Raw genomic sequence first — 26,900 nt, forward strand, 5'->3', positions numbered from 1 at the left:
GAGAGAGAGAGAGAGAGAGAGAGAGAGAGAGAGAGAGAGAGAGAGAGACGGGGGGGAGCTTACTGATGCCTTGATTATAACAACAATTACCTCTAGACCTGATGTAAGAGGTATAACAACATGACGAAACATAACATCTTGGTATGTTTGCTTGTTAAGTACAACATCTGTGGCTCCGGCCTGCCACACACTTTCTCCATCTGTGTCATACTTATAAAACATAACCCTGTTGGGAAAGAAGAAATATTAGCATATTCAAAGATAATGTTCTACAAATTTACCAGCAATAGCAAGCAAACCCTTTAAAGTTGATCAAGTCAAGTGAAATTTTCAGAATGGATTACAGATGTCCAAATATATTAATTCAGAAAGGAACACATATTACATATGAACAAAATGTTATCAGTTTCAATTACTTAGCAAATACCACAAGGACTTGCATGGTGCTATCTTATGGTGTTTCTCTAAGGCCAAGGAATGAAGAAGGAAACCTTTACCTGGCACTGTGAAGAGTAGAATTGTGTCTTTGGAGATGCAAATAAACAGTTTGTCCTCCTTGAGCTTCTTCAATTGTCTCCAATGACATCACTATTGAATTAAGCCTGAGGGCTGGGGCATTAACCTCTACCTTGAATGACAGACCTCTCAGACTAGGAATGTTGACTTCATCATGGTAGGTGAAGATACGCTGGCCCCAATTAAGGATGACATCAGTGCGCCAGTGATTGTGACCAAGTTTGATACGAATTTTCTTGAGCTGTAAGGCATCAGAAAGCCACCGCATGTATAAAGTGATGAGTGATCTTCAAAAATCTTCAAAAGAATTGGTAAATGAAAAATCCCCAACATATCACACCTTTAAGATGATATAATACTATTATTTTTGTGCTTTTTATTTACCCTTATAGTATGGTATGCATCAGTTCTAGTCTCTCTGATGCATCCTTATACTGTTATACTTTATAAGTAATTTTTGGTCTTTCAAGGAAAGCACACATACATTTATGCTTACAGCATAAAGACAATGTGATCCTGGGACTCTCCCCACTGCATGCAAAACAAAATCAAAACTCTGTGGTACAAAATCAACACAAGCGTGAGACTTGGAATGAACAAAATTTGTGATGGAGGTGGAGACTCAAATTAAAACATAAACTAACTTACCATAAAAGGTTTTCCTTGAAGGGGATCAAGTTTGAAGAAAGAAGAGGCTCGTGTATCAGAGAAGGATAGTTGGTGACTCATCTTGGTCCTCTGGCCAAGGACTACCAGTTGGCCCTCTGTGCTGAGGGAGTAAGCTGGACCCCTTTCCTGTATACACAACCAGCATATTCAATATCTTAAATAAATATCTCAAAACCTACCAAGTGATGATGCTGAAGATCAGTGAGATAAAAACTAAATCACATTCCTTTAGTCAAAAGTTCTATGGTGCAATAATTTTGAAAGAAAACACTGTTGGGTAGAGATTTCAAGGGAAAAAACAGGCATTGCCAAGGGATTTGGCCAACTCCTATCAAACAGTTGTGCTACTCATTGCATCTCATTAAACTCAAGTGACAACTACAGAAAAAACTTCTGTAAAATCAGTAATGGCACAAAAGAATCCATGCACTTACCCCAATGGTGCCAATGAGGAAGTCTTGAAGCTGAGTAGTGACGGAGAGGCTAAAGTAGTCTTCACTTCGGTAGCTGGCATGGATCTTGACTTCCTTGCTGTGGATATAGTGAACAGTGGCTCTCACAGGCTCACCATCCACTGTTCCCACAACCCTCATCTCAACTTCTTGCCCTGTAAATTTTCCCTAAACATACATAGCAAATGAGGCTCATCCTGGGACACAGTAGGAACAATATAGATATCTTGCATTTTTATTAATGGGAAGTTATTTTGGGGAACAATGGAGAGGTAATAATAAAAAAAGTTAAAGAGATTCAAACTATCAATGAGAGAGTGTGATGTCATGAACAGATCTTAAGTGTTATATGTTAAATTGGCTAGCAAACAATAAAAATAGGTTGGCACAAACTTATAATTAAGCAAACACTTACTTCCATATTGTAGAGTTGCCTGGAGGCAAACTTTCCATCATGGGAAATAGAGAGTTCACCAGTCATCTCTGGCGGATGTACTGTCAAATGTCCTTGGCTGCTGAACACTTCCTTATAGTCTTTCTCAACCATGACAGTCTGGATGACCTGCATCACAGTCTTTATCAACTGACTAAACACTTTAAACATGAGATAAATAAAGAACAAATGCTACTCCCCAAAAAAAACTCAAATGAAAGTATCTAACAAAACAATACAGTAACCTAAGAAAGATTTGCACTGTGATGAAGCACAGCTTACATGAAGCAAGATTTACCTTGAATGAAGATGGATTTTGCTCATTACTCAAAGTTCCTTCAATGGAAGACTTCAGTTGATGCCAAGCCGCTAATGATGGCACCCTCAGCTCTGATGAAGCTGCCAAGTGATGTTTGTTATCTATAATTTCATAGAGACCCGACATATTCAGAATAACTGCAACATCTCCCCAGTCAACCTCAACAGCTCCATCTATTTGCTTGCCATTCCATTCACCCTTGACTTCAGAAGAAAACATCTCCCAGTACTTGGCCTCTGAGCTGGTTTGTAACTGGGAAAGCAAAATTAATAAAATGAGGGAAATGGGGAACAAAAGATCAAAAGAAAAATTACACAAGATATTTCAGCAAAATGCCTTATGAGAAAAGTTTTGAGAAGTGATGGACTTGATTAAAAGAACCAGAAAAATAGAATTCATGATATATTCACATGCTGTGGCTGCAATGTACAACACTCAAACTCATGAGGCCTTAAGTCCATAAAGAAAAAGAAATCCTGGCACAACTTGTTTTAGGTCAGTAACCTTACTCCTGACCATCACAAAGTCTGAGAAACAATAAATATGGAAATACAAAAGGCAGTATTCACCATACCTTAAAGTTTAGATTGCTAGCATCTTCACTTTCCTTTTTAATAACATGGGCCAGGAAAACCATCTCTTGACTGACTGGAGAATCAGCATGTAGGTTCAGTCTAGCTTCACTCAGCTCATCACTCAGTATCCCTTTGGCTGCCACTGATAACTGACAGTCATAAAACATTAGTATTTTTGTAAATGAAATTCAATATCATAATTGTGCTTTATGTTTTTTCTTTTTTGTAATTATGCCAGACATGTGTTTCATCCTTCCGTGGACTGTGTTTTACCCATCTAGCCTGCCTATGTGCATGTGTGGTTGTGTGACTTACTGGTTTGAGTAAAACTTGTACTGTCCCTTCCTTTAATTCATGTGCTACATCTCTCTCTCTCTCTCTCTCTCTCTCTCTCTCTCTCTCTCTCTCTCTCTCTCAAAACTATGAATGCTCCATATATACACAATTTTCTCAGTCAATGAATTCTGTTGGCTAATTGCTGTCATGAAAAATATATCTTTTCATATCTTCTTTTATTCTCTTTTTGTACAAAGTAAAAACCAATCAATTACCCATGCAGTCGTATATGAAATATCATAATTTTAGATCAATTAAAGCAAAGAATGAAAGTTTGAGTGAGTGAGAGAGAGATATCACAATGTATGTGTCAGTGTAAAAGTGACATAACTGTAGGGTAGGTACACCAATGCCCAAAGTACCAATATATGACACCATCAGCAATGAGTTCCACTCACATTATGCCTGTCTCCAGCAGGTAGGTGAAGGTAAAAATCAGTCATAACAGAGAAGTTCTTCTGGCTGAATGACAGATCCATTTGTGAACCCGTCTCAAACCTACAAAACATGAATAGAGATTTAAAATATTTTCATTAATAATTCACAGATTACAGTTATGAATTGCATGCCACATTACACAATATTCTAAGGGATATTACAAAAAAGACTTAACTGACCTTGATTTATCAGGTAAGATGAAGATGAAAGACACTTTGTGTATGTCACCAACCTCATTTCCAAACTCTACCATCAGGTTAGTCTTCCACATCCAATGAAGAAGAGACAATGATCCGCTGGACACACAAATGGGAAAGCAAAGTAAATCAAGGGAATGTAACCAGTACATGTTTATAATTAATTTGTTTCTATCTTGAGTTTTTATTACAAAATCTGAGTTGTAGGTGTACTCTTAAATATTAAAAACAATCATCTAAACTATTACAAAACATGGGCATATTAGTTTTTCAACACACTGCTCTCCTAAATAGGATGAGACCAAAGTCATTTTGCCCCACCAGTGGACTATTTTTTTGTTCTTCTCTTGCAGTAGACCAGTGTCTCTCAAATACATAACAATAAGACTGACAAAGAGAAAGGTTCAGTGAGGTCACAGGCTCACAGGTGGGTTAATGGGTTAGTGATGTGGGCTGGGTTATTGATGAGTTCAGCACATCATGATCCTATTGCTTCAGACCTCACTGGGGGTAATTAATATTTCAGCAGTGTTTACCCACAATATAAAGAGCCATATAAGGAGCAGACATCTGTCACTTTAATTGCTACTTCATGCATAAAGAATTGTTAAATAAGTACATAAATTTTAATCACTTCATGTTGTATTAATGGCCACACTTCACGCTATAAAGATGAAAATAAAAAATGTCTAAAAACATGTGATGTACCTGATCTGTAGAGGTGAGCCAACCTGAGGCAGCTGAAGAGCAGATGAGAGAGTGAGGGCACTGGAGGGATCCCCACGAGCATCCCATGATAATTCCCCATCCAGCTTTCCACCACTGTTTTGCTGGTGGTCCACTGCCACCCGACCTGAACACACATTCATGAGTCAAACAGCAGAGGTCTTTTTTCATGTAAGAGGGGAACTGGCCAAGGGCAAAAAAAAAGGCTTGTGCAGCAAGGTCATGGGAGGAGGGGAGACATGCAGTTAGCAAGATCAGAAGACCAGTTGGCATAAAAATAGTGGTAAAAGATAGCAAGTTGTAACACTGCAGTGGTGAGAAAGAGGCTGAAGATGGTCAGTCAGACTTTGTGCCAGACTCTATCAAAAGCTTTTGATATGTCTAAGAGAACAACAAAAGTTTCACCAAAATCTCTAAAAGAGGATAACCAAGATTCAGTAAGGAAAGCCAGATCACCAGTAGTGTAGCTTTGACGGAACCCATAGTAGTGATGAGATAGAAGATTGTGAGTCGATAGATGTTTAAGAATCTTCCTATAGAGCAGGGCTACTCAACTAATATAAGCAAAGGTCCAGTTAGACAAGTTCTAATGTGAGCACAGGTCCGAAAACTTTTATTACATGAAATAAAGAAAATAATTAATGCAATAAATAAATGCAATAAATGCAATATCAGAGGGAAACTATTCTAAATATTTATATGTAAGGCCCTGGGAGCATTCGTAAGCTAAATACCGTACGTATGTTCTCTATACACACCTAACTTACAGTCAGTCAAGGAAATACACTTGCAAGAAACCATCACCAGGACCTTCATGCTAATTAACTAGATTTTTCTCTTCCTGGGGCCTGGGGTCCAACTACAACACTCAGAGGGTCCGGATCCAGACCGCAGGCCGCCAATTGAGTACCCCTGCTATAGAGGATAGATTAAAAAACGTTAGATAAGCAGGAAATCAAAGCAATACGACTGTAGTTTGAGAGATTAGAATGATCATACTTTTTTTTAGGAAAAGGCTGAATGTATGCAAACTTCCAGCAAGATGGAAACATAAGAACTTAACAAAATTAGGGAAGCTGCAAGAGGCCATCAGGCTTACATGTGGGAGTGACTCCATGAAACACACCTAAGGAAAATATGCAACAATATGGAAGGAATATTTCTCCTCTTGTCTTTAAATATTTACTTATGTTACTTACTGATAATTTCTTGATCAAGTGGAATCACAAGAAGGTTGAGAGAGAAGTTAGTCTTGCCATCCTCAATTCCAAAAGACACTTCTCCCTCAAACACATTCCTGGCCCATGTCTTGGCATGGAAGTCCACTTGTGACGTAGTGATGCCCTCCAGTGATGCCTCAAGCCCAAACACTTCCACCTGGCCAGCCTTCACATTGGCCACCAAGGTGATTCCAGAGGGTGTACATTTAAAAGCTTCCTGTCCACTGGAGAAAATTTACATCTAGCCATAATCTACATAAAAAATGAAATATAAAAGTAGTGTCTCTACATATCAGAACTATGTAAAAGAGAAGAAAGATGGATACCTTTTTTTCTATGGAAACTTTATACAGTTGGCACTCATCAATGGGATTACAGGATCCTGTGTGGGCAATCAGCATGCCTATTGTTTATTATACCAATGTATCCATCACAGAAATATTGTACGAGAAAAGACTCTATATAGTATACAGCAATACTTTCATTCTTGCCCATTACATTGATAATAATGGTCAGTTTTATTTACACTTGCTTTGAGAAATGTGTGCTTTCCTAACAAAAGAAAAGATCCTGTTGCTGACACATGCTAAGTTGACTGTTTCCAATAAGACAGATCATGAGGACCTACTGAGCAAAACAATCAATAGATTATAACAAGGAAAATATGTTTTAAACAACTTACATGATATTCCAGCTCACACTGCCATCCTTGACCATTATATCAAAGTATATTTCAAATTGAGTTATTGAATTTTTGGTATTTATAAAGTATCTGGATGTAGTGGCATAGATTCTGCCCGAAGGCATGACAGTGGTGCTGACACCCAACACCTCCCCTTCTGTCTGCTGCTCTAGTGTGTCAATGTAACTGAAGTACCAATCTGCCAAGCTCACCTGTAAACAGAAATCAATGCAGGTGTTCAAAGGGAAGAATTAGTCTTTTACAATGAAATATAGAAGCAACAATTACAGTTTTAGTAGTGTCTACTTGCTTGTCCATTATCGAATATTAAGGAATAATCTTTTAGTATTTTCAAGTATTCAGATAGTAAGCACACACACATTCTCTCTCTCTCTCTCTCTCTCTCTCTCTCTCTCTCTCTCTCTCTCTCTCTCTCTCTCTCTCTCTCTCACCTCCAACTCAACATGATACTTGAATGTATCCCGAGTTTGGTCATAAAAGTTTGCCTTGATTTTGTGGAGTTCTCTGTTCACATCAGCAGTGATAACATTCTCCACAGATCTCTGTGTCATCTTCATCCCATGATTAACTTTCCACTCAATATTCACATCTGGAGATGTGACTGAAAAGAAAAGACCATCCAGTTAAACTTCTAATGAAGCTGTTTCTTACAAGTCACATTTCTCATGTCCATGAGTAATTCAATGTTTTGGTCAGGCGTGATGGTCATCTCACTTACTACACAGTTCATTTATAACCTCCACTGCAAGACCATGATGTTGAGGCACCATCTGTGGCAAATGCTCCTTTAAATTAGTTTGCTCCCGAGTCACCTTCCATGACGTGGAATGAAACACTTGGAACTCTCTACGTACAGCCTCACCTCCCATTGTCAGAGTCACGTTATTCATTATCTGAAGATACATACACACTGACATCAAATGACTATTAAGTTTAACAGAATAAATAAAGAATATTATATCAACTATAGCATATATGATTCCTGAATCAGCTCAGCTTTACCTGTGAATCTTGTGTATAAGTAATGCAAAGGATGCTGGTGGTAAGGTGTGGGTAACTGGGAAGCAAAACCTGAAGGCTCATCTCATAAGCCTTGCCCTCTCCATCTCCAGTGTCTCCAAGAATTGTAACTCTTCCATCTACTACTGCCATCTTCCCTCCCCACATCACCTAGCAAAATAATAATAAAAAGTCACTGTTTTTCAAAGCATTAAATAACTTCATATTTTTTAAACTTCACAATACTCTGATTAATGTCTAGAATTGATATCACTAACCAAAACAACATACAACATAACCCTCACCTGCACTCTTCCTTCCACACCCTTGCTTTTCCGAGACAGAGTAGCTTCCACACCAAATGACAGATTTTGAGAGGAAAAATTAATGTTCTTTAGCATCACAACTTTGCTCCCATCAGGTGTGATTTTAACCTCTGCTGTACCTAGGCAATGAAACAAATTTATTATATGCTGTGTATGTGTATATATATATATATATATATATATATATATATATATATATATATATATATATATATATATATATATATATATATATATATATATATATATATATATATATATATATATATATATATATATATATATATATATATATATATATATATATATATATATATATATATATATATATATATATATATATATATATATATATATATATATATATATATATATATATATATATATATATATATATATATATATATATATATATATATATATATATATATATATATATATATATATATATATATATATATATATATATATATATATATATATATATATATATATATATATATATATATATATATATATATATATATATATATATATATATATATATACAACCTAATTATTTCACATGCAGATTCCTGCTACTATGCACACAACACATGTAATGTAAATGCAAACAGGCCTGTGTATCCTTCTAAAACTAACCTTTGAGAGCAGCATCAAGGTATGCCTTCAGAGATCCTTCAGTGTAGACATCAACAGTAACACTAGTGACCTTGTCAGAAAAGTACCTGGCAAAGTATCCTTCCAGCAATGCATCTTCCTGCACACCAGGATAGCTCACCACCAGTCTGGGCTTTACACTCATCTGATGACAATTATAATATTCAACAAATATTGAAATTGTCACTTTCTATATACTAATCATCAATACTAATCATCATGAGTCACACATGACTGGGATTCAATGTTAACTTTTGCATGTGTACTCACATGCCCTCCATCCTGCACCATGAGCAGCTCTGCCTTCAGTCCATAGTGAATTCTTTGGTAGCGAACGTGACCATCAATGCGTTTCAAATTTGGGTCATTCACCAGTGACACTGTGCAAAATTAGCACACTTAAAAACATTACAACTGAACCATATTTTTTATTTGAAATATTATGTTAAAAGCATACTGTATGTCTGATATTTCCCCAAACACTAAATCACATCACTGAATAAAATGATAACATAATACTGCCAGTACAATTCTCCTTACCTTCAGTAGAGGCAGAATACTCTTTACTGTGACACTGAACCTTGAACGTGATGTGAGGACTATAGGTGAGGCCAACAACTATGCCTGCCCTGTAGTCCTGGTACAAGCCTTCAGCTTCAATGGACATGTCCAGGAAAAACGACTTTCTGCCTGTAACATGGGAAAATATTTTACACTAAACTTGCCAATCAGTAATATAATTCATATCTTATAAAAGCTGTGACTAGTCCCTTCTAAATTGCTTAGACTCAGGACTATCTAATATACACTCAGTGCCAAAGACTTCAGAATGAATTCCCGCCAATTTGAGCATTACACGGCACAAACTGACAAATTGCTCATTCTCAACCTGAAAAAAAGTCTGGAAAAAAATCATCACAAAGAAAGTCAGTTTAGGCCCTAATATGTTTTTGAAAGTATAGCATACTTCATTCACACTTTGATATATTGTCAAGATTAAGAGATATCTTTTGTGATTTCTTATTGTTTCAGTTAACAAAATGGCTGTTTTTGTTTTAAACAAAGTATTCTACTGAGGTGATCTGCAATACCAGGCCATCATCACAGAGCACTACAAGTGTTAGAGTTTCACAAGAATGTTGAAACAAGTTTAAATAATAACTACTCGATGTTGATACTTAATGATTATAGATTAATCAAATATCAACATTCAGATAGGAATTATGATGGTATAGTTTTCATATAAAAATTAACATCTGAAAGGCAAATAACATTGATTAATGAGGCTCATAACTTTTTACTTACCAGGATTCTTCCAGGAAATTAGTATTTTGTATCCTGTGATACCTTCCCTCTTGTGAAGATAACCTAAAGATCTGAAAGCTGCTTCTTGTTGGCCTACAACCCATTGCTTCACCTGGCCAGACTTTATTCCCAAAGCTGTCTCAAGGCCTCTGCTACAGTATCGCTTTGTCACCAACTTTCCTCCAATTTCATTATCCCATACTTTTTCACCAATGCCAGAAAGAATGTCATCATCCTCGTCACAACTTGATCTGTCATCATCTTGAGCTCCATTTGAAGTGTCTTGACTCTCATGAATGTCACTGGCTTCTTCCTCATGGTTCCTTTCATTGTCATCTGGAGTCTCCAAGCTATGAGTAGCTTGAACAGAATAGCCGTGGAAGGAGGAGTCGGGAAGATCAATTCGCAAATCAATATGGTCACTGCCCTGTCAGAATTATTATGGTACAAATTAATCAGCATGCCTGAGATAATAACAGGTATGATATAGGTAATGATGTAACAGTTGTACTGTGCAGTTTTTAGTGTTAAATTTTAATGTATTTAAAACAGATCCCTTAAAAAAATCAAGACTATAGTATAATGATCAAATTATATTCTATGTACTTCCAACCAGCAAACTAATCCTATATGCTTTCTCCTGTCCAACAAACCATAATAATAACCTGAAGCCTTTCTGCTTTACTGAAAATCTCATGAATCAAATTGTCCATATTAGCTGTGAATCACACTAACTTCTCTATTTTAGTGGTGGACCTACCAGCCAGACACTCATTACTGTTTGGATCAGTGATCACCATTGGCTGTTGAATGTTCCAGTGGTCAAACAACAAGCAGCACCACTGAGTGACAGTGCTGAGTAGCTGACACATAGGTGTACCAAATTCAGTATGCAATAGAATAATGTAACAAAAAAGTCAATGAACAAGGCCATTACTGTTACTCAAAAAACACAAGTTTGTCAATAACAGTACAATATAACACAGCAAACACTTCCCACCTTTGATAATTATCCTTGCTCCTTCATCTAAGGATCTTCACACACAATATGATCAAGGTAAAAAAATGCCCATAGGACTTCCTGTCTAAGCATTGCTGCTCCTCTTAACCATCTGCTCCCTCTCATAATGATATAAAAGACGGATTGAAACTAACCTGTAACGCCAACACAGCACTGACGTCAATAGAAGCTGCAGCTTGTGTAGTGGAAGTTACAACAATCCTTCCTGGGAGACTGTTAATGCTCATACCCAGCCTGGAGTATACTCCCATGCTGTGTAGAAGATATTGTTTCATGTATACCAATGGTGATATTAAAGCAAATAACTAAGGCATTTATATATATAATGGAATATTTTGTATTTATCATGTGAAAGGTTCAATGCGTAATTATTCAAAGCTGCTCCATTAAACACGAGATTGAGACTTCCAAGTCAATTATTTTGTCAAGATGCTGTCATTCTCCTCTGTAGATACTCAGAAGGGAAGTACTTCATGACTGTATCACTCTGGACTAGCTATGGTTGACAATTATTATCTTCCAATAAAAATCAAGCATACTTAATGCAGGCTGCCTTGATCCTGACCTGAAGCAATGGTTGAATTATGATATAACCACCCACACTAACTCAATTGTACACCACGAATGATCACTCTACATTGATATTAATTTTCTTTCAAATACCATACATAATTCATTAAAAAGTAACCACAGACTTACTTACCTTGGTCCTAAACCAATATTAAGGGTAGAGGTATAAGGATTGGTGAGAAGGCTAAGAAGATTAACTTTAGAGGAAGCTGCAAGGGAGATCAAACCACCTTCCCGTTGCCACACCTCCACAGGAGTTCCTAGCACACTCCACACCACCACTTGCTCATCAACTTCTGCCCATGCAGTTGTTAGTTCTGCCTTAAAAAACATGAAAAAAAGAAAAGATCACATTACAACCTTAACCAACTACGAGAAAACATTGGTATAGGCAACAAAAGGAACAAAAAAAAAGAGCCCACTGAGAAAGCCAGTCACAAAAAAGAAAAATAATAAAGATCATCTTAATTTGAAGGATAAATCTCTAGAAATCTTCCTCCTGGCAGAGTTTAAGGTATCCTGAAGGTATGAATCACTTTCCTGACCATAATGCAGTACAGGGAGGATGTCTTACAGCACAAAGGATATTTTGCAAACATCCAACTTTACTCATGTCTGTGATGAAGCCCTTAGTCCTCAGTGACTTCACGGATAGTGATGTAAGTGACTGAGTCTGATAGTGACCCTTGTAATAGTGGTGAGGAAAGTGAGATGTCAATGTCTCTGGGCAATTTCCAGCGGCTAAAAATCAAGGAAAGGAAATGATAAGAGCTAAGCAGTAAAATGTATCAATCATGTGTCTAATCAATGAAATTCTTTTGCACAAAAAAATAGGAAAAAAAAATTTTCTTGGCACGTGGGAAAGGTTTTATGGCTGGCAGCCTGCATGGAGTTGATTTGTGTGCAATGTGTGGCATGATAATTGAACCAGCCTTCCCCTACCTATTATCCTTCCAGTTTTCACTTCTTGCCAGTTAATTCCTCTAATTTACCAAAGATAATGTAGGAAACAGGTTTAATATTCTGAAGATATATCTAAACAATATATTAAAAAAGTCAGCTTGCCTTGTAGTTATCATACGTTACACTTACATTGGAATTGATAAGGGAAGAATAAGTTGTTTCCAGAAGATCATCAAACCATGATGTAATTAATTCTTCCCAGTGAAGAGCCATTGGATCAAATGCATAGGGAAGAAAAACACATTCCTGTTCCCCAAGACCTGCTGATATCCAGCCCTGCAGCTCTGTCACTGCACTGTGCTGGACCTGGTGCAAAAGAAAAGTTATCAAATTTTACTATATCAGCACACACACACACACACACACACACACACACACAGACTGAGGAAGTGGTTCATAACCCAGAAAAGTACAGCAAGAAAGGACTAAAGAAACTTACATATGAGCGAAATGTAATGTATTCCAACATAAATGGAGTGATATCGGGGATTTTAGAACTCAACGATTACTTGAGGGACAAGAACCCAGATATTGTGGGTCTTACTGAAACAAAACTGAGAGAGGGAGAAGACCTGATGAAGGTTGGAGAAGGGAAATATAACGTTTGGAAAAGAAATAGAGTAGGTAAGATGGGAGGAGGAGTGATGTTGCTGGTTAAAAAAGATATAAAGGTGGATCAAGTGAAAAAAGGTATGGGAAAGGCAGAAGTGCTAAAGATCAGAGCAGAAACTAATGAAGGAAAAAAGAGGCACTACATAGTGGTGTACGTACCACCTAAGACAAATGCATGGTCAGTACAGGAATATGAAGAAATGATAAGTGATACAGGAACATGTCTGGAAGAAATGTTGGGTGGCTGTGAACGAACTATAATGATGGGAGATTTTAATTGTAAAGAGGTGTGTTGGGAGGACTGGTCAATGGAAGGATCAGAGACAACATGGGGAAATACACTATTGACACTGGCAATGGAAAATGTGTTAACTCAGTGGGTCAAAGAAGATACTAGGTTTGGAGGAGAGGGAGCATCGTCAAGACTGGACTTGGTCTTTAGTACAGAGCCAATGGTCATTGAGGAGATGAGGGTGGAGTGCCCTTTAGCAAAGAGTGATCATGCAGTTTTGGAGTTCAAGGTGATAGACGAAGAGAAATCTAGAAGAAATGAAGAATATAAAGTGGGAAGATGGAATTATGCCAAGACAGATTTTGGAAACCTAAAGAAATTCTTTCAAGAGACAAATTGGATGAAATTCAAGAGTGCTAAGGAGCAAATGAAAAGTGGAAGGAATTTATAAAAATATACAAAGAAGGTGAGAAAAATTTGTACCAATAAGACAACATAGAGAAGTTGGAAAGCAGGACTGGTTTAACGATAGATGTGAAAAGGCTAGAACAAGAAAAGAGGATGCATGGAAGAGGTGGAGAAGGAAAAGACGGATTAAGCAGTGGGAAAGTTACAAAAGAGCAAGAAATGAATATGTGTTGATTAGAAGAGAAGAAAGAAAGAAACAAGAAAAGGATATAATTGATAAATGTAAAGACCAACCAAGGCTTTTTTACAGACATGTGAACAACAACATCAAAAATAGAGAAAGTATTGAAAGTTTAGAAGTAAATGGAGTATACAGTGAAGATCCCAGGAAATGGCAGAGGCTATGAATGGATGCTTTCGGAAGGTATTCACAAAGGAGACTGCTTTTGACAAACCACTGGTAATGGAACAGAAAGGGATTATGAAGGAGTTTCAAGTAACGGTGGAGGAGATCAAGAACATGATGGGGAGTTTAGAAGTGAGAAAAGCTGTGGGACCTGATGGGGTATCAGGATGGATTTTAAGAGAATGCAGGGAGCAATTGGCAGAAAAAGTTTGTGAAGTAATTGATGCCTCATTAAGGGAAGGTGTAGTGCCCCAAGACTGGAAAAGAGCTAACATTGTCCCAATCTATAAATCAGGTAACAAGAGAGACCCATTGAACTATAGACCAGTGTCACTTACAAGTGTGGTAGCTAAGATGTGTGAGAGGGTGGTGAAGACTAGATGGACAGACTTCTTGGAGAAAATGACATACTTTGTGAGTGTCAATTTGGTTTTAGGAAAGGGCGTTCATGCACGACAAACCTGATATGTTACTATTCGAGGGTGATAGATGTAATACAGGAAAGAGATGGTTGGGCTGATGGAATATATCTGGATTTAAAAAAGGCCTTTGATAAGGTACCACACCAGAGACTGATCTGGAAACTTGAAATGGTAGGAGGAGTGCATGGCAGTTTACTAAAATGGATGGAAGACTTTTGGTAGGAAGAGAAATGAGAACAATAATTAAGGACAGACCATCAGAATGGGGATTGGTGGAGAGTGGAGTTCCACAGGGATCAGTGTTGGCACCAGTAATGTTCGCAGTCTACATAAATGACATGGTGGATGGGGTGTCCAGTTATGTGAGCCTATTTGCAGACGATGCAAAATTGTTAAGAAAAGTGAGATGTGACAAAGATTGCGAACTACTCCAGGAAGACTTGGACAGAATATGGAAATGGAGCTGTACATGGCAAATGGAGTTCAACACGACAAAATGCAAGAAAATAGAGTTTGGCAAGAGTGAAAGAAGAATCAGGAGTATGTACAAGATAGGAAATGAAGACATAAAACCAGTCATGAAGAAAAAGACCTTGGGGTGACAATTACCAATGACCTATCGCCAGAGAGACATATAAACAAAATAATTGGAGAAGTATTGAACTTATTGAGGAACATAAGAGTGGCGTTCGTATATCTAGATGAAGAAATGATGAAGAAAATAATTACTGCAATGATAAGACCGAGGCTTGAATATGCAACAATACAGTGGGCTCCGAACTTAAAGAAACACATAAGGAAACTAGAGAAAGTACAGAGGGCTGCAACGAAAATGGTGCCTGACTTAAGAGATTTGACTTATGAAGACAGACTGAAAAGAATGCAACTTCCAACCCTGGAAAACAGAAGAGAAAGGGGAGACCTGATAGCAATATACAGAGTGATGATTGGCATGGAAAAATGGATAGGGAAGATCTGTGTATGTGGAATGGAAGAATGTCGAGAGGGCATGGGAAAAACTAAAATGGCCACTTATAGGAGAGATGTGAAAAATATAGCTTCCCTCATAGAAGGGTGGAAGCATGGAATAGTTTAGACGTGGAAGTGGTCAACGCAAGGAATATTCATGATTTTAAGAAAAAGCTGGACATTAATAGATATGGAGACGGGACAACACGAGCATAGCTCTTTTCCCGTATGTTACAATTAGGTAAATAGGTAAATACACACACAGTGGTTAGCAGCTCAGCTCACAACCGAGAGGGCCTGGGTTCAAGTCCCGGGAAACGGTGAGATAAATGGGCAAGCCTCTTAATGTGTAGTCCCTGTTCACCTAGAAGTAAGTAGGTATAGGATGTAACTCGAGGAATTGTGGCCTCACTTTCCCAGTGTGTGTGGTGTGTGATGTGGTCTCAGTCCTACTTGGAGATCAGTCAGTATGAGCTCTGAGGTCTTTCCATCAGGAAAAGACTGGCTGGGTGACCAGCAGATGACTGTGGTGAATAACACACACACATACACACAACTTACCCTATTAAGAAGTTGAACAACATCTGATAGAGCATAACTTCTTTTACTTCGCTCGTGGCTCTGAATGAAGTCTTGTGAAGCTGTAGCAAACATCTGCTCAATTTTCTCTATCAGTGTAGAAAGCCACATTTCCACACTGCCTCTAGCCAAACCATTGGGGCCAAACACAGCTTGTAGCACATTCTCCAGATTCTCCAGTCGACTCCCAAACTGTTTGAGAGATCCACAATTGCTTCAATTAACTCTTCAGTATACCATGGAGATCGAATTAAGTAACTGCAAATTTCAGTAATGAAAATATAAATGTATTTCAGTTACACAATCTAATACATATAGGTAAACTTTGCAGCATAATAAGAATATATCATTATACTTATTAATCTTCATGAACAGTATTAATTATTAAGATTTCACTCAATCACATGTTAAGAACTCTGATAAAACTAATAACTGAGTTAACATAAATGTTCTAGGTCTCTAAGGACCTTCAGAGGAACGTACCTGAATACTTCCTCCAACATGCTTCAGCAAGGGAGACGACAGATTCAATGCAATACTGCGAGGCAAGAAGGAGTCTTGAAATACAACATCAGTAAAAAGATACGTGTCTTGCAGTCCTAGTAGAGCCGTTAGGTTGGCCAGCAGATGGCGAGAAAACTGGCGAGTATCTTCATTGGTCTTGCTGTCACTCAGGAAGTCATTCGCATAGGATTTTACTGTTGATTATAAATGAGACTGTACTTCAACATAGTTTTTATCTGGAGTACAAGATAATAATATCACCCAGTGACTAATGTATGTATAATGAGACCTTCCTGTATATGAATATTTTGCACAACTATGCAATAGACACCTAGCACACCCATTTTTGACTGTTTGACCTTGCCAATAATACCTTGAGGGTCTGAATTTCTCTGAGTGATAAGGATGGCTGCTGCCTTTGCCTCCTTTTCACTACATTGCCACAAAGACTGGAAAGCTGTGATGCGCAGTTCAGATGATAAGGTTTCATTCAGAACTTTCCACTTAAGCCAATTCAACACCTGAAACAGGAAACTTCCCTTATTATTGACAATCCCGATTTATAAGAAGTGCACCAAAATAAAAACAGTTCTCTTTCTTGCACATTGAGAATGTTATTAACAATGATTATCATTAAACACAATACAACATAAGCAGTTCAAACCTGTGATGAGCAAGGTCCCCTGCCGAGCGCTGCAATGGCTGCCACACGAGTGGAATCTGCTGCCCGTTCGTTGCCGCCGCACGTCTGTAACTTGAGTTCCACCTCGCGTCCATAATGTCTCATGTTGGCAAGACCTCGAATTGCAATCAACACCTGAAAGTTTAAAAAGCCTTGAAAATTATTTGGATTTAAATTTTGTGAATTATATAGAGAGGGTAGAGCAATCACTGCAGGTTATTTAAAATGTTGCCTCACCTGATGGTGATGGTCCACTTCTGAACAACTGTTAAGTTTTCCACTGAGGCGATGGGCAATCCTCCTTGCAGCCTCCATTACTAAACAGTTGTCATCACCATCTGATATGTTTGGTAATCATCAATGGCTATCTATAATATATAACAACATATATAGTATAGTGTGATATGAAATCAGGATGTGAGAGCAAAGGACATAGGCAGCCTATAACAAGCATCATAAAATAAAATATTCATTTTGGGTTCACTTAATTTACATCATGAAGATACAAGTGACTTCAACTCACTTTTACATGATGCATGTCTTGCCATAGTTGCAATACCTAAAACTTCTGAAGCCTCCCAGTGGTCAGTGGCCAGAAGACCCTGCAACCAAACTGTTAGTGTAACTTAGAATACATCATGAATAATTTCATATATACACATGATAATACACACAAAAATACTTACACCACAAACATGTAATGTCTCAGTACTTGGCTGCTTGACATTGACAAGAGACAATGCCCAACTAGAGGAAGATCTCACAAGCCCAGATAATATCAAGGAACACTTTGCAGCAGCAGCAGTGGAGGCAGAAGAGTCCCGTAAAGCACCAGAAAACACACCCCTGAACACGTATGATTATGTCAACATTACCATTATAATATGTAGATTTTTTGATTATATCTTTCTTAGATTTTCATATCTTTGTCCATCAGACAGTTCCCTACAGTTTTCAATCTACAGTTGTCTCATTTTTTCAAGGAGACTGTCCCCTGCTGAAGCAGCCTACGTTGTATGCTTTCTAGGCCTACCAGGTGTTGCATATATTTGTTATGTTATCTCAAATGTAGTAGTGCAAATGTGCTCATTTTAATGTACTTTTCAAAAATTGTGGAATTTGTTATATTACTTTCTGGTTCCCTGAAACTAATAAATATTTTCCCATAGGTTCTTTAGTCACCATAACTAAATGCAGCATTAGAACCAATCATGTCCTGTGTCACATATCCTACTGCATTGTTCCACAGAAGATAAGTCTGTTAGTTTGTGTTTATTTGTTTGCAGAAACAATAAAAAAAAATTACCTCAATTTTTGGTGATTAGGACAAAGTCTTCCACTGTTGACCTCTTGATACTGTCGCATGAGAGTTTCCTGGTCGAGGTGCTGCAAGACATCCACCAGGTCAGGGTACAAGAGAGCTGCCTTAGATGTTACCCTTTGACTCAGTTCCTCACACATCTGACTCAGCAGACTGTAGGCTTTTGTAATTTGATCCTGCTTAGTTAAACTGGACATCATCTCCATTCCCAGGTTGACTTCATGTAGGGGACCTGAATATTCAAGATAGAAATATCACCCATATTCAAGTCACCATGATAAATCAGTCAAAAGGAGAAACATGAGCTTTAAAGAATCTTTTATGCTACATTTTAGGAAGTAAATTTGAAATACAGTGTTAAGAGAAGCAACACAAACTAATACTAATATTGGGATGGAATAACACACTAACGTGAATATAAACTTGTCAGTAAAGCCACAGTTGTAGACTTGAAGTATTTATTCTGGACGTTTCGAAGGTCACTGCCTTCATCTTCAGTAGTACAAGGTAGAATGAAAAATACAAGCGAACTGAACCAAGAGAAGGGGGAGGGACAGAGGATGAGAGTAATGTGGCACAGTGTGATTGGCCAACCCTACCTGTGAGCTCCATCCTACTCATAGTAGGGTACTCTCCTAATGGGGCAGGCACTATGTGCATGTATGTATATAAATTTTTCATCAATGAAAACTAGTTAAAACAAGAAAGATGAGCTGCCTAAAATCACCATGGTTGAGTGAAGTAGGTCTGAAAGGATGGAACTGCAGAAGGCTGAGTGTGAGGCTGGAGTCCATGGCAGCCACAGAGCTGAGGGTCAGTGTCTGTTGACATCTCACATGGTGTAGTGTCTCATCTCCAACACTCCCCTCATAAACATGGTGGCAGCTCAAGGTCTACAAAATAAATAAACATGAGATTTGTGATAAATGTAAATTCAGACAATGTCATGATTTAATGTACTATAGCAAGTAGTAATGTAACTTCACTTCCTAGCTATGCTAAAGATCACTGGGAAGAGTATTCATGACTGAAGTTTTGCAAACTTACTAATGAAGTATAAAAAAAAAGAAAAAAAAAAAAAAGGAAATGGGAATTTTGTGGCTTGTTTATTGTCGCTAGATATTTGTATTACTAAGACGAAAAAAATATATATATACTTCTATATAGTAGTACACATGTATATAAGAGACAAATTCCCCTTCAAGGGAGGCAACCCAGAGCTGTGGGGGATTAAAAAGGAATCTACTAAGCATTGCAGTGCCACCTGTAGGATAATGATATATCATTGACACACCAAATGAAGATTATACATGTGTACTTTGACAAAAAAAAAATTAAAGCACTATAGATGACACCAGCTCCAAACAATGCATCTTATGAGCAACATATTCTGATACCATATATGTACTGTAAGTATAATTAGAAGCCAAACAATGATAACACAATTAATTAATTGTTGGTGCCATGAACAGCTTGAAGACAAGCAGGGTAGAAATAGAAAGACAAGTGACTCCAAAAACTTCATATTGAACACCATTTCTCAAAAGACAGCATCAATGTGCTCCTTCATTCCAGTACATCTAACTTGAGCTGCTAGAGATTCAGACAGCATCCTTTCTCACACTTGGTCCTTCAAGATGGATCCACTGTCCTTTGACAAATGGTGATCAATACGGAGCTTTTTGAATAATTTTTGCCTCCCTTCCTTGCTCATCTTCAACTGCGCTGTTTGTGACGGCAATGGAGTGAACACTGAATATTAAGCTTGTAAGTGTAAACTAACAGTGAATTGTGCTACCTATTGGTACAAATTCATATTTTCCTATCATGTTTCGTTTATCCTAGGAAGGGGGAGAGGCAGGATATCATTGTTTGGCACCCCTTAGTTGTCAGAACTGCATGCCCTGTATCCAGATATCGAGTTACATGTTGAATCACAAATATCAAAGTGCCGACACAAAAGACTTACTACATTGTCTGTTAGAACTGAAAGTGGCTTAAGTCCAGCATCCCTCGGAGTACAAGTGGCCAGATTCTTGGTCCGCAGCACCTCCCTTCCCACCGGCGATGCTTGCATCAACTGGTACTTTGTGGCACAGTGACCATGCTCATCACTCTGCACAATTTTAATAACATACGAAAAGCCTCAACATAATATCATGATCATCTGACTGGTTGTGTAATCACAAGCAATATGTACATCATGTGTTAGTTACACTGTCCATACAGAACACCACTGCACTCATTGACTAAGTTATCAATAACACAGCTAAACTAACAGTGTTAAACTGTACCTCAGATGCTGTCACTGGGTGAGCACCTAATGCAGGGACCACATTAAGGACAGCTGATGCCACACTCCGTGCCAAGGAATGCAGGTGAGCTGAGTGACGAGAGACAGTAGGCAGGGGACTGCACACAGCACCCACGCTGCCCCCATTCACCGTCACCCATGTCTCCACCATGGCCTCCTCACTCTAATAGAAATGTGACAAGTGACAGGTGTTTCAAGTTTACAAATGGCATCATTGTACAAAAAAAAAGGGAAGGGATATACAAAGTAAGCAAGGAAATTCAGAGTAGTACACATGGAAATTAAACTTGATGATAGCAAGGGATGCACCACAGCAAAGTCTGAGAAACTGGAGTCAATTCCTCAAACAAGGGGAATGAAAAGAAATATGTTTTGCTTCTCTTTCACTTAGGGAAAGTTAACAAAATCAAGACTTACAGTTCTGAGTAGCATGTCTACTCACCCCTTGCCAGTTACTAAAGGATACATTCCACAAGTCAAGTTTCAGCCTACACGGGGACACCCGAGTCACGGCAGCGTGCCCCTGGACCCTCACTTGTTTCTTGGTTGTATATGGTCGTATTACTTCACCAAGCAGGTTTATTTCCCACGATCCTCCTATGACATAAATGGCTGTGTGTCTCACAGGCAAGTGAGTCACACCCAATCCTGTAGAAACATTTCATTGTAAATACGTATGTAGGTTCTTGCTGCTCTGCATTTCCTTTCAGAATATATTATGTAATATCGCTTTTTATGCTAACATTTTTGCCGTAAGAGAAAAATAAAAAGACCAGCAAGGTTCGCTCTGGGATATGATTATATGTATGACAACGTATATGCGTTTACGAACAAAGGACATGAACGAACTCATGAATCCCGAGACAAAGCGTCATTCCCGCTCTTGCATGACACCCTATAAAATTGCAATACAGTAGAAACAATGGTTACCAAACGTACACACTACCTACCCATGCAGTTATAACCTTAACAAGAAATAGTTATAGTTACACATACGTAAAGACACGGTCGTAATACTACCCACAGTAATTGTTCCTTAACAACTTTCCAAAATGACAGGAAGTGCAACAAATAACAAACTGGATGGCAGCCTTGCCCACTTCCTCCATGGTGTGGCATGAGTGACCTGTGACCTCCAGGAAGAGGAGAATGTATGGAGGTGGAGAGGATGTACGGACGGCATTCAATGAGTTACTGTATGTACAGTACGTACCTCCATGGCTTAGCTGGAGGCTGCCTCTTTTTCTTGAACTTAAAAGGTCTCGGTTTTCATCACCTCAAATATTATAATGTGTCTAGGAGTGACTTATGAGAGAAAGCGGAGGTGATTACCTCCAAGCATGGACCAGCGTAGAAGAAAGGCATGTTTAGGGATGGGTCGCTTACGAGTTACAGACAGATCTCCAAAAACTCAATGAGTGGGAAAAAAAAAAAAAAAGTATGTGACCAGTCCCGGGGCGGAATGTTTGAAAGACTACAGCACTGATCGCTACTGTACCTTGAACTTTTTTTTTTTTTTTTTATCGAAGGATCTTCATTCACTACTAGGTACAGATATGTGTTGGAAATACCTTGACATTAGTTCCGTCCACATTAATCAGCCATAATTCCTCATAGCACTATTATTTTCAGAGACCACCCGGGATGTCAACATAGGATTACGTAATAGAGGTTTCTTGATAATACAACTTGTACGTGGTGTAGTTAAATTTGTCTATACTCTCTCTCTCTCTCTCTCTCTCTCTCTCTCTCTCTCTCTCTCTCTCTCTCTCTCTCGAGTACAAGAGAACTCGTGGATTGAAGCAGCAGCCTCAGCGACACGTCCTGGCACTACGTAATACTCGGTTATGTAACATCAGCCTATCTAACAATTAGACAGAAAAGAACACAATTGCATCCAGTACGTCACTAACTTCACTGTTTCCAACTGCATCTATTCACACAAGTCATTCAGGCTACACCGTCTTTGTACGCCCTTCTTGAAAGTTTGACTCGTTACTCTGCAAAGGGTACTGTTGAAGACAATCCCCACATTACATAGGAACAGCGTTTGCAGGGCTTTATATAAGAGTACACACGTTCAGCGAATGATTGAGGCATTACTATTATTATCATTAGTAGTAGTAATAGTAGTAGTAGTAGTAGTAGTAGTAGTAGTAGTAGTAGTAGTAGCTGTTAGTAATAGTTGTATCATTATCATTGTTGTTATTATTGTTATTTCAATTATCTTTTTGCTTATTTCATTTATCATATTTTCTTTCTTTTTTCTTTTTTATTCTAAAGTCCAAATGTAACAGTGGTCTCATATTCTGCGTTCGTAGTTCCCGTACGTCCTTCCATGGTTGAATGCACGCGATACAGAATCTCGCGTTAAAGCAATCCTGGTTATCAGTATTCATATTTCCATCTCCACAGAGGCGTGTTAATTGTTTTTTAAAGATAGGGAAAAGGGATGTTAGGGGAGATGTAAGTGGTTGGGAGGAATGAGAAAATAACAAAAACTTCAATACTTCTCTTGTGAACACTGACACACTGAACACACACACACACACACACACACACATAGCGCAACTCACAAGTAAAGTTTAATGAGACTGCTGTGCCTCTGAGTCAGCCTAGTAATAAAGTAAGTCGAGGAGGAAGGAGGCAATAGGGCCACACTTCCTGATCCTGCGGTCAAGTGATATGAACGTTGAACTCAACACTATTCAGAGGTAAGGTAATCCAAGTAGCGAAGTGAGCCTAAACCGACCACGCCGGCTGACAGACTGACAGCTGCTCGCCATCAGCTGCTGAGACGTTCTGGCTTTCTGCTGGCCTGCCTTTCCCTGCCACACACACACACACACACACACACACACACACACACACACACACACACACTTCAAATCTCATCAAATAATTGAAGGTAATCAAAGATGTGATTGATTTTGAACTGTTTAAAAATAAATAAATAATAATAATAATAATAATAATAATAATAATAATAATAATAATAATAATAATAATAATAATAATAATAATAATAATAATGATAATGATAATAGTAATGATAATGATAATAATAACAATAGTAGTAGTAGTAGTAGTAGTAGTAGTAGTAGTAGTAGTAGTAGTAGTAGTAGTAGTAGTAGTAGTAGTAGCAGCAGTAGTAGTAGTAGTAGTAGTAGTAGTAGTAGTAGTAGTAGTAGCAGCAGTAGCAGTAGCAGTAGTAACAGCAAAAACAATAAACAGTTTTAACACTTCCCAATCCAGTAAAGTAGTGACCAATTAAATCTCTCAGGGTAATGTGCACTATAATAGCTGGAGTAAGTGTTTTGTTCCTGCATGCCCCAGCAGAGACACATCGTGCACCTAAAGAGGAAGGGTAAATGAATCACCTCAGGACCCCGCCGGCGTAAAGGTCAATCAGGTCAACGGCTCGCTACGTGGCAATAGTGCACGCGAACTTGAAACTCACCAAGTATCTACCCGAGAAAACACAATAGCTAAAATAAAAAGAGAGTGAAACGGAGATGAGTGTCGAGCCCCATGTGCAACTGTAGCATATCCACATAACTTAACCTCTTCAGTACCATGACACGTTTTCATATTTATTCTGCTTACTATTTGGTGATTTTATTCAGCTTCAAAAACTTACATGGGGATTAAAACAGTGAAGATTTTGGCCATTAATTTTCTGACGTCAATAGACCCTTCCTAATGTAAATAGAATTGTCTAATCACACCCAAAACTCATGGTAAAAATGCGTCTCAGTACTGAAGGGGTTAACTTTTAAACGAGAGAGAGAGAGAGAGAGAGAGAGAGAGAGAGAGAGAGAGAGAGAGAGAGAGACACACACACACAGTGGAAAGAGGGTATCGGAGGTGGCCTAACCTGACCCTGACACGCACCAGACACAGTTTCCTGACAGCATCATCTTGCCTTACAGCTTCTATCCTCTCCTTGGCCATCCCTCCCCACATGCCCTACTTCCTCGGAAACACAACTACCGCTCTTATTGGCTTGCGGAGAGAGAGAGAGAGAGAGAGAGAGAGAGAGAGAGAGAGAGAGAGAGAGAGAGAGAGAGAGAGAGAGACGATAAAATCATGGAATGTATGCACACAAAATGTAAATTGATACACTTACATTTGAATTAAAAAAAAAAAAAAAGATGGGTGACAATAGAAGAAGAAATAAAGGGGCTTATGAACACTCACCATCGCAAACAGGAGGATCTCTCAGGCAACTTCTGACGTCGCCACCTCCTGCAACATGAAAATATAAAAGATACATTAATAACGTTACCACAGTTTAATATGATAACGGCTTGATTAATCAAATTATGTTGCTCTTTCCAAGGAGGACATGAAATAATAAGGTTAACAATATCTAGGCTACTCTTTCCAAAAATAAGGGATAAATCTAGCGAAATAATAGAAGATCACAAAAAATGCATGAAGCACACGACATTGAGACCAATCTAGTGATGGTGGTAGTGGTAGTGGTAGCGGAGCGAGGGTAAGTGGCTCGATCGTTGCCTCCCACACACAGCCTTTCCTCACCACACCGCCGTGCGCCATTCACTAAGCAGGAACTGGTCATGCACTTGCACTGCTTCACGAAAACGAAAACTTAAAAATTGCTAATGAAGATGATCAACAAGTGTGTGATGAAACATATAATATTTTGTCTTTACATTTATATTTCAGAGGTTTTATCCACACAAATACACGGCGCACAGTAGAGATCATCACCCTAGGCTCAATAATTCTGTCTCAGGGACTGCCACGTGCAGGTTGCGGCCTCTTGCAGTTTCCCATAACTACACCAAGGAAATCCTGGCTCGAGTCCCAGAAGCGAGACAAAGACGAGCCCCATGATGTGCATAGCTGGTTCCAACTAGTGAGCAAAGGGATCGTGACCTTGTTGTCCCAGTGTGTGGTAAACAAGTAATTTTAATCCTAACCGAAGTTCTGTAATCATTGTATATAAGCTCTGCACATTTTTTCGTAATACATCATCGTGTCCAAAAACCAACACAACGATCCCGGGTAAATAACGCACGAAGATATTACAGTGCAGCTCCCCGAAACCATTAAATGAATGGAATGCAGAGGAAGTGGTGTGTGTGTGTGTGTGTGTGTGTGTGTGTGTGTGTGTGTGTAATTCATTACCACCACGGTCATCTACTGATCACCCAACTAGCCGTTCCCATACGGAGGCCTCACAGATCGAGATCGTAAACTTACTGACCGATCCTCGGGTAGGACAACAAACGCACACCACACACCAGGGGACAGCGAGGCCATAACCCTTCGAGACATCTAGTACCTCCTAGTGGCTAGGTGAACACCGGCTACACAATAAAAACCGTTATAAGTAATATCAATAATAATGATTAAATAACAACTAGTATTACAAGCCTAACAAGTCTGTATAATTACATACCAGTAAATACACAATCTCTCTCTCTCTCTCTCTCTCTCTCTCTCTCTCTTCCATGTTGAATTGTGTCTGTTACAATGTTGATTTATTGGCCCATCAGTATCTCACCACAAATGTCCACTGATACAGATCATATATGAAGAAAATGATGTTGAACAAATTAGTAAAATAGAGAAGAATAATCATACTAATTACTTTTCCTTCATTAACATTAGATCATTATATAGCGTGTCTTACCTGCCGCGGCCACGCCCGCTATTAGCAGTAACTGCCACATCACAATGACACTCTAGCTGGTAGGGCGCTGTGTTCCACCAGCCGGAGCTAATGAAGTGGGAGGGATGTCACTACTCGTCGTCAGGTTAGGACATGGACTGATACGCAGGGCTCGTGTCCGCGTCTCGACCCTTCCCTCCCCTCCATCCCTCCACCCGAGCGCCAGCACCACTCCCTCCCAGGATACCCTCCCCTTCCAGCAGTATTTCTCTGGGTATCCTTGGACCCTTATCTTACTTCTCGTTCTTTCAGCATTTTTCTCCGAATGGACTGAGAAATGCTTAGAACATCATTAACTTGAACAGATGAGGCATCCTAT

At 38.6% G+C, this 26,900-nt stretch overlaps 1 protein-coding gene across 3 annotated transcripts in view; it reads right to left on the minus strand.

Moving 5' to 3' along the window:
- The window catches only part of LOC123513172 (apolipophorins-like), a 39,136-nt gene extending 12,446 nt beyond the window's left edge, over positions 1 to 26,690 (minus strand). Inside the window, exons 1-37 of one of the 3 annotated variants that reach the window (XM_045270116.1) lie at positions 26,543 to 26,690; positions 25,078 to 25,125; positions 21,320 to 21,525; positions 20,858 to 21,040; positions 20,533 to 20,679; positions 19,291 to 19,456; positions 18,549 to 18,795; positions 17,929 to 18,088; positions 17,766 to 17,844; positions 17,480 to 17,580; positions 17,225 to 17,377; positions 16,934 to 17,081; positions 16,540 to 16,754; positions 16,039 to 16,248; positions 12,558 to 12,734; positions 11,599 to 11,786; positions 11,030 to 11,147; positions 9,875 to 10,301; positions 9,110 to 9,259; positions 8,840 to 8,949; positions 8,552 to 8,714; positions 7,889 to 8,028; positions 7,587 to 7,754; positions 7,303 to 7,477; positions 7,016 to 7,185; positions 6,564 to 6,775; positions 5,861 to 6,105; positions 4,644 to 4,788; positions 3,918 to 4,034; positions 3,699 to 3,798; positions 2,964 to 3,113; positions 2,369 to 2,641; positions 2,053 to 2,199; positions 1,620 to 1,805; positions 1,165 to 1,311; positions 498 to 757; positions 91 to 226 (exon numbers count right to left, since the gene is read on the minus strand). In XM_045270116.1, coding sequence (XP_045126051.1) covers positions 91 to 226; positions 498 to 757; positions 1,165 to 1,311; positions 1,620 to 1,805; positions 2,053 to 2,199; positions 2,369 to 2,641; positions 2,964 to 3,113; positions 3,699 to 3,798; positions 3,918 to 4,034; positions 4,644 to 4,788; positions 5,861 to 6,105; positions 6,564 to 6,775; positions 7,016 to 7,185; positions 7,303 to 7,477; positions 7,587 to 7,754; positions 7,889 to 8,028; positions 8,552 to 8,714; positions 8,840 to 8,949; positions 9,110 to 9,259; positions 9,875 to 10,301; positions 11,030 to 11,147; positions 11,599 to 11,786; positions 12,558 to 12,734; positions 16,039 to 16,248; positions 16,540 to 16,754; positions 16,934 to 17,081; positions 17,225 to 17,377; positions 17,480 to 17,580; positions 17,766 to 17,844; positions 17,929 to 18,088; positions 18,549 to 18,795; positions 19,291 to 19,456; positions 20,533 to 20,679; positions 20,858 to 21,040; positions 21,320 to 21,525; positions 25,078 to 25,125; positions 26,543 to 26,582 — 6,207 coding nt within the window. In that variant the 5' untranslated portion in view covers positions 26,583 to 26,690. Of the gene's footprint in view, positions 1 to 90; positions 227 to 497; positions 758 to 1,164; positions 1,312 to 1,619; positions 1,806 to 2,052; positions 2,200 to 2,368; positions 2,642 to 2,963; positions 3,114 to 3,698; positions 3,799 to 3,917; positions 4,035 to 4,643; positions 4,789 to 5,860; positions 6,106 to 6,563; positions 6,776 to 7,015; positions 7,186 to 7,302; positions 7,478 to 7,586; positions 7,755 to 7,888; positions 8,029 to 8,551; positions 8,715 to 8,839; positions 8,950 to 9,109; positions 9,260 to 9,874; positions 10,302 to 11,029; positions 11,148 to 11,598; positions 11,787 to 12,557; positions 12,735 to 16,038; positions 16,249 to 16,539; positions 16,755 to 16,933; positions 17,082 to 17,224; positions 17,378 to 17,479; positions 17,611 to 17,765; positions 17,845 to 17,928; positions 18,089 to 18,548; positions 18,796 to 19,290; positions 19,457 to 20,532; positions 20,680 to 20,857; positions 21,041 to 21,319; positions 21,526 to 25,077; positions 25,126 to 26,542 lie in introns of those variants that run through there. The other 2 variants (XM_045270117.1, XM_045270118.1) reach the window with 2 other exon arrangements.
- Between the last annotated feature and the right edge of the window lie 210 nt (positions 26,691 to 26,900).

The sequence above is a fragment of the Portunus trituberculatus genome, chromosome 35, assembly GCF_017591435.1.
Source record: "Portunus trituberculatus isolate SZX2019 chromosome 35, ASM1759143v1, whole genome shotgun sequence".
Taxonomy (NCBI): domain Eukaryota; kingdom Metazoa; phylum Arthropoda; class Malacostraca; order Decapoda; family Portunidae; genus Portunus; species Portunus trituberculatus.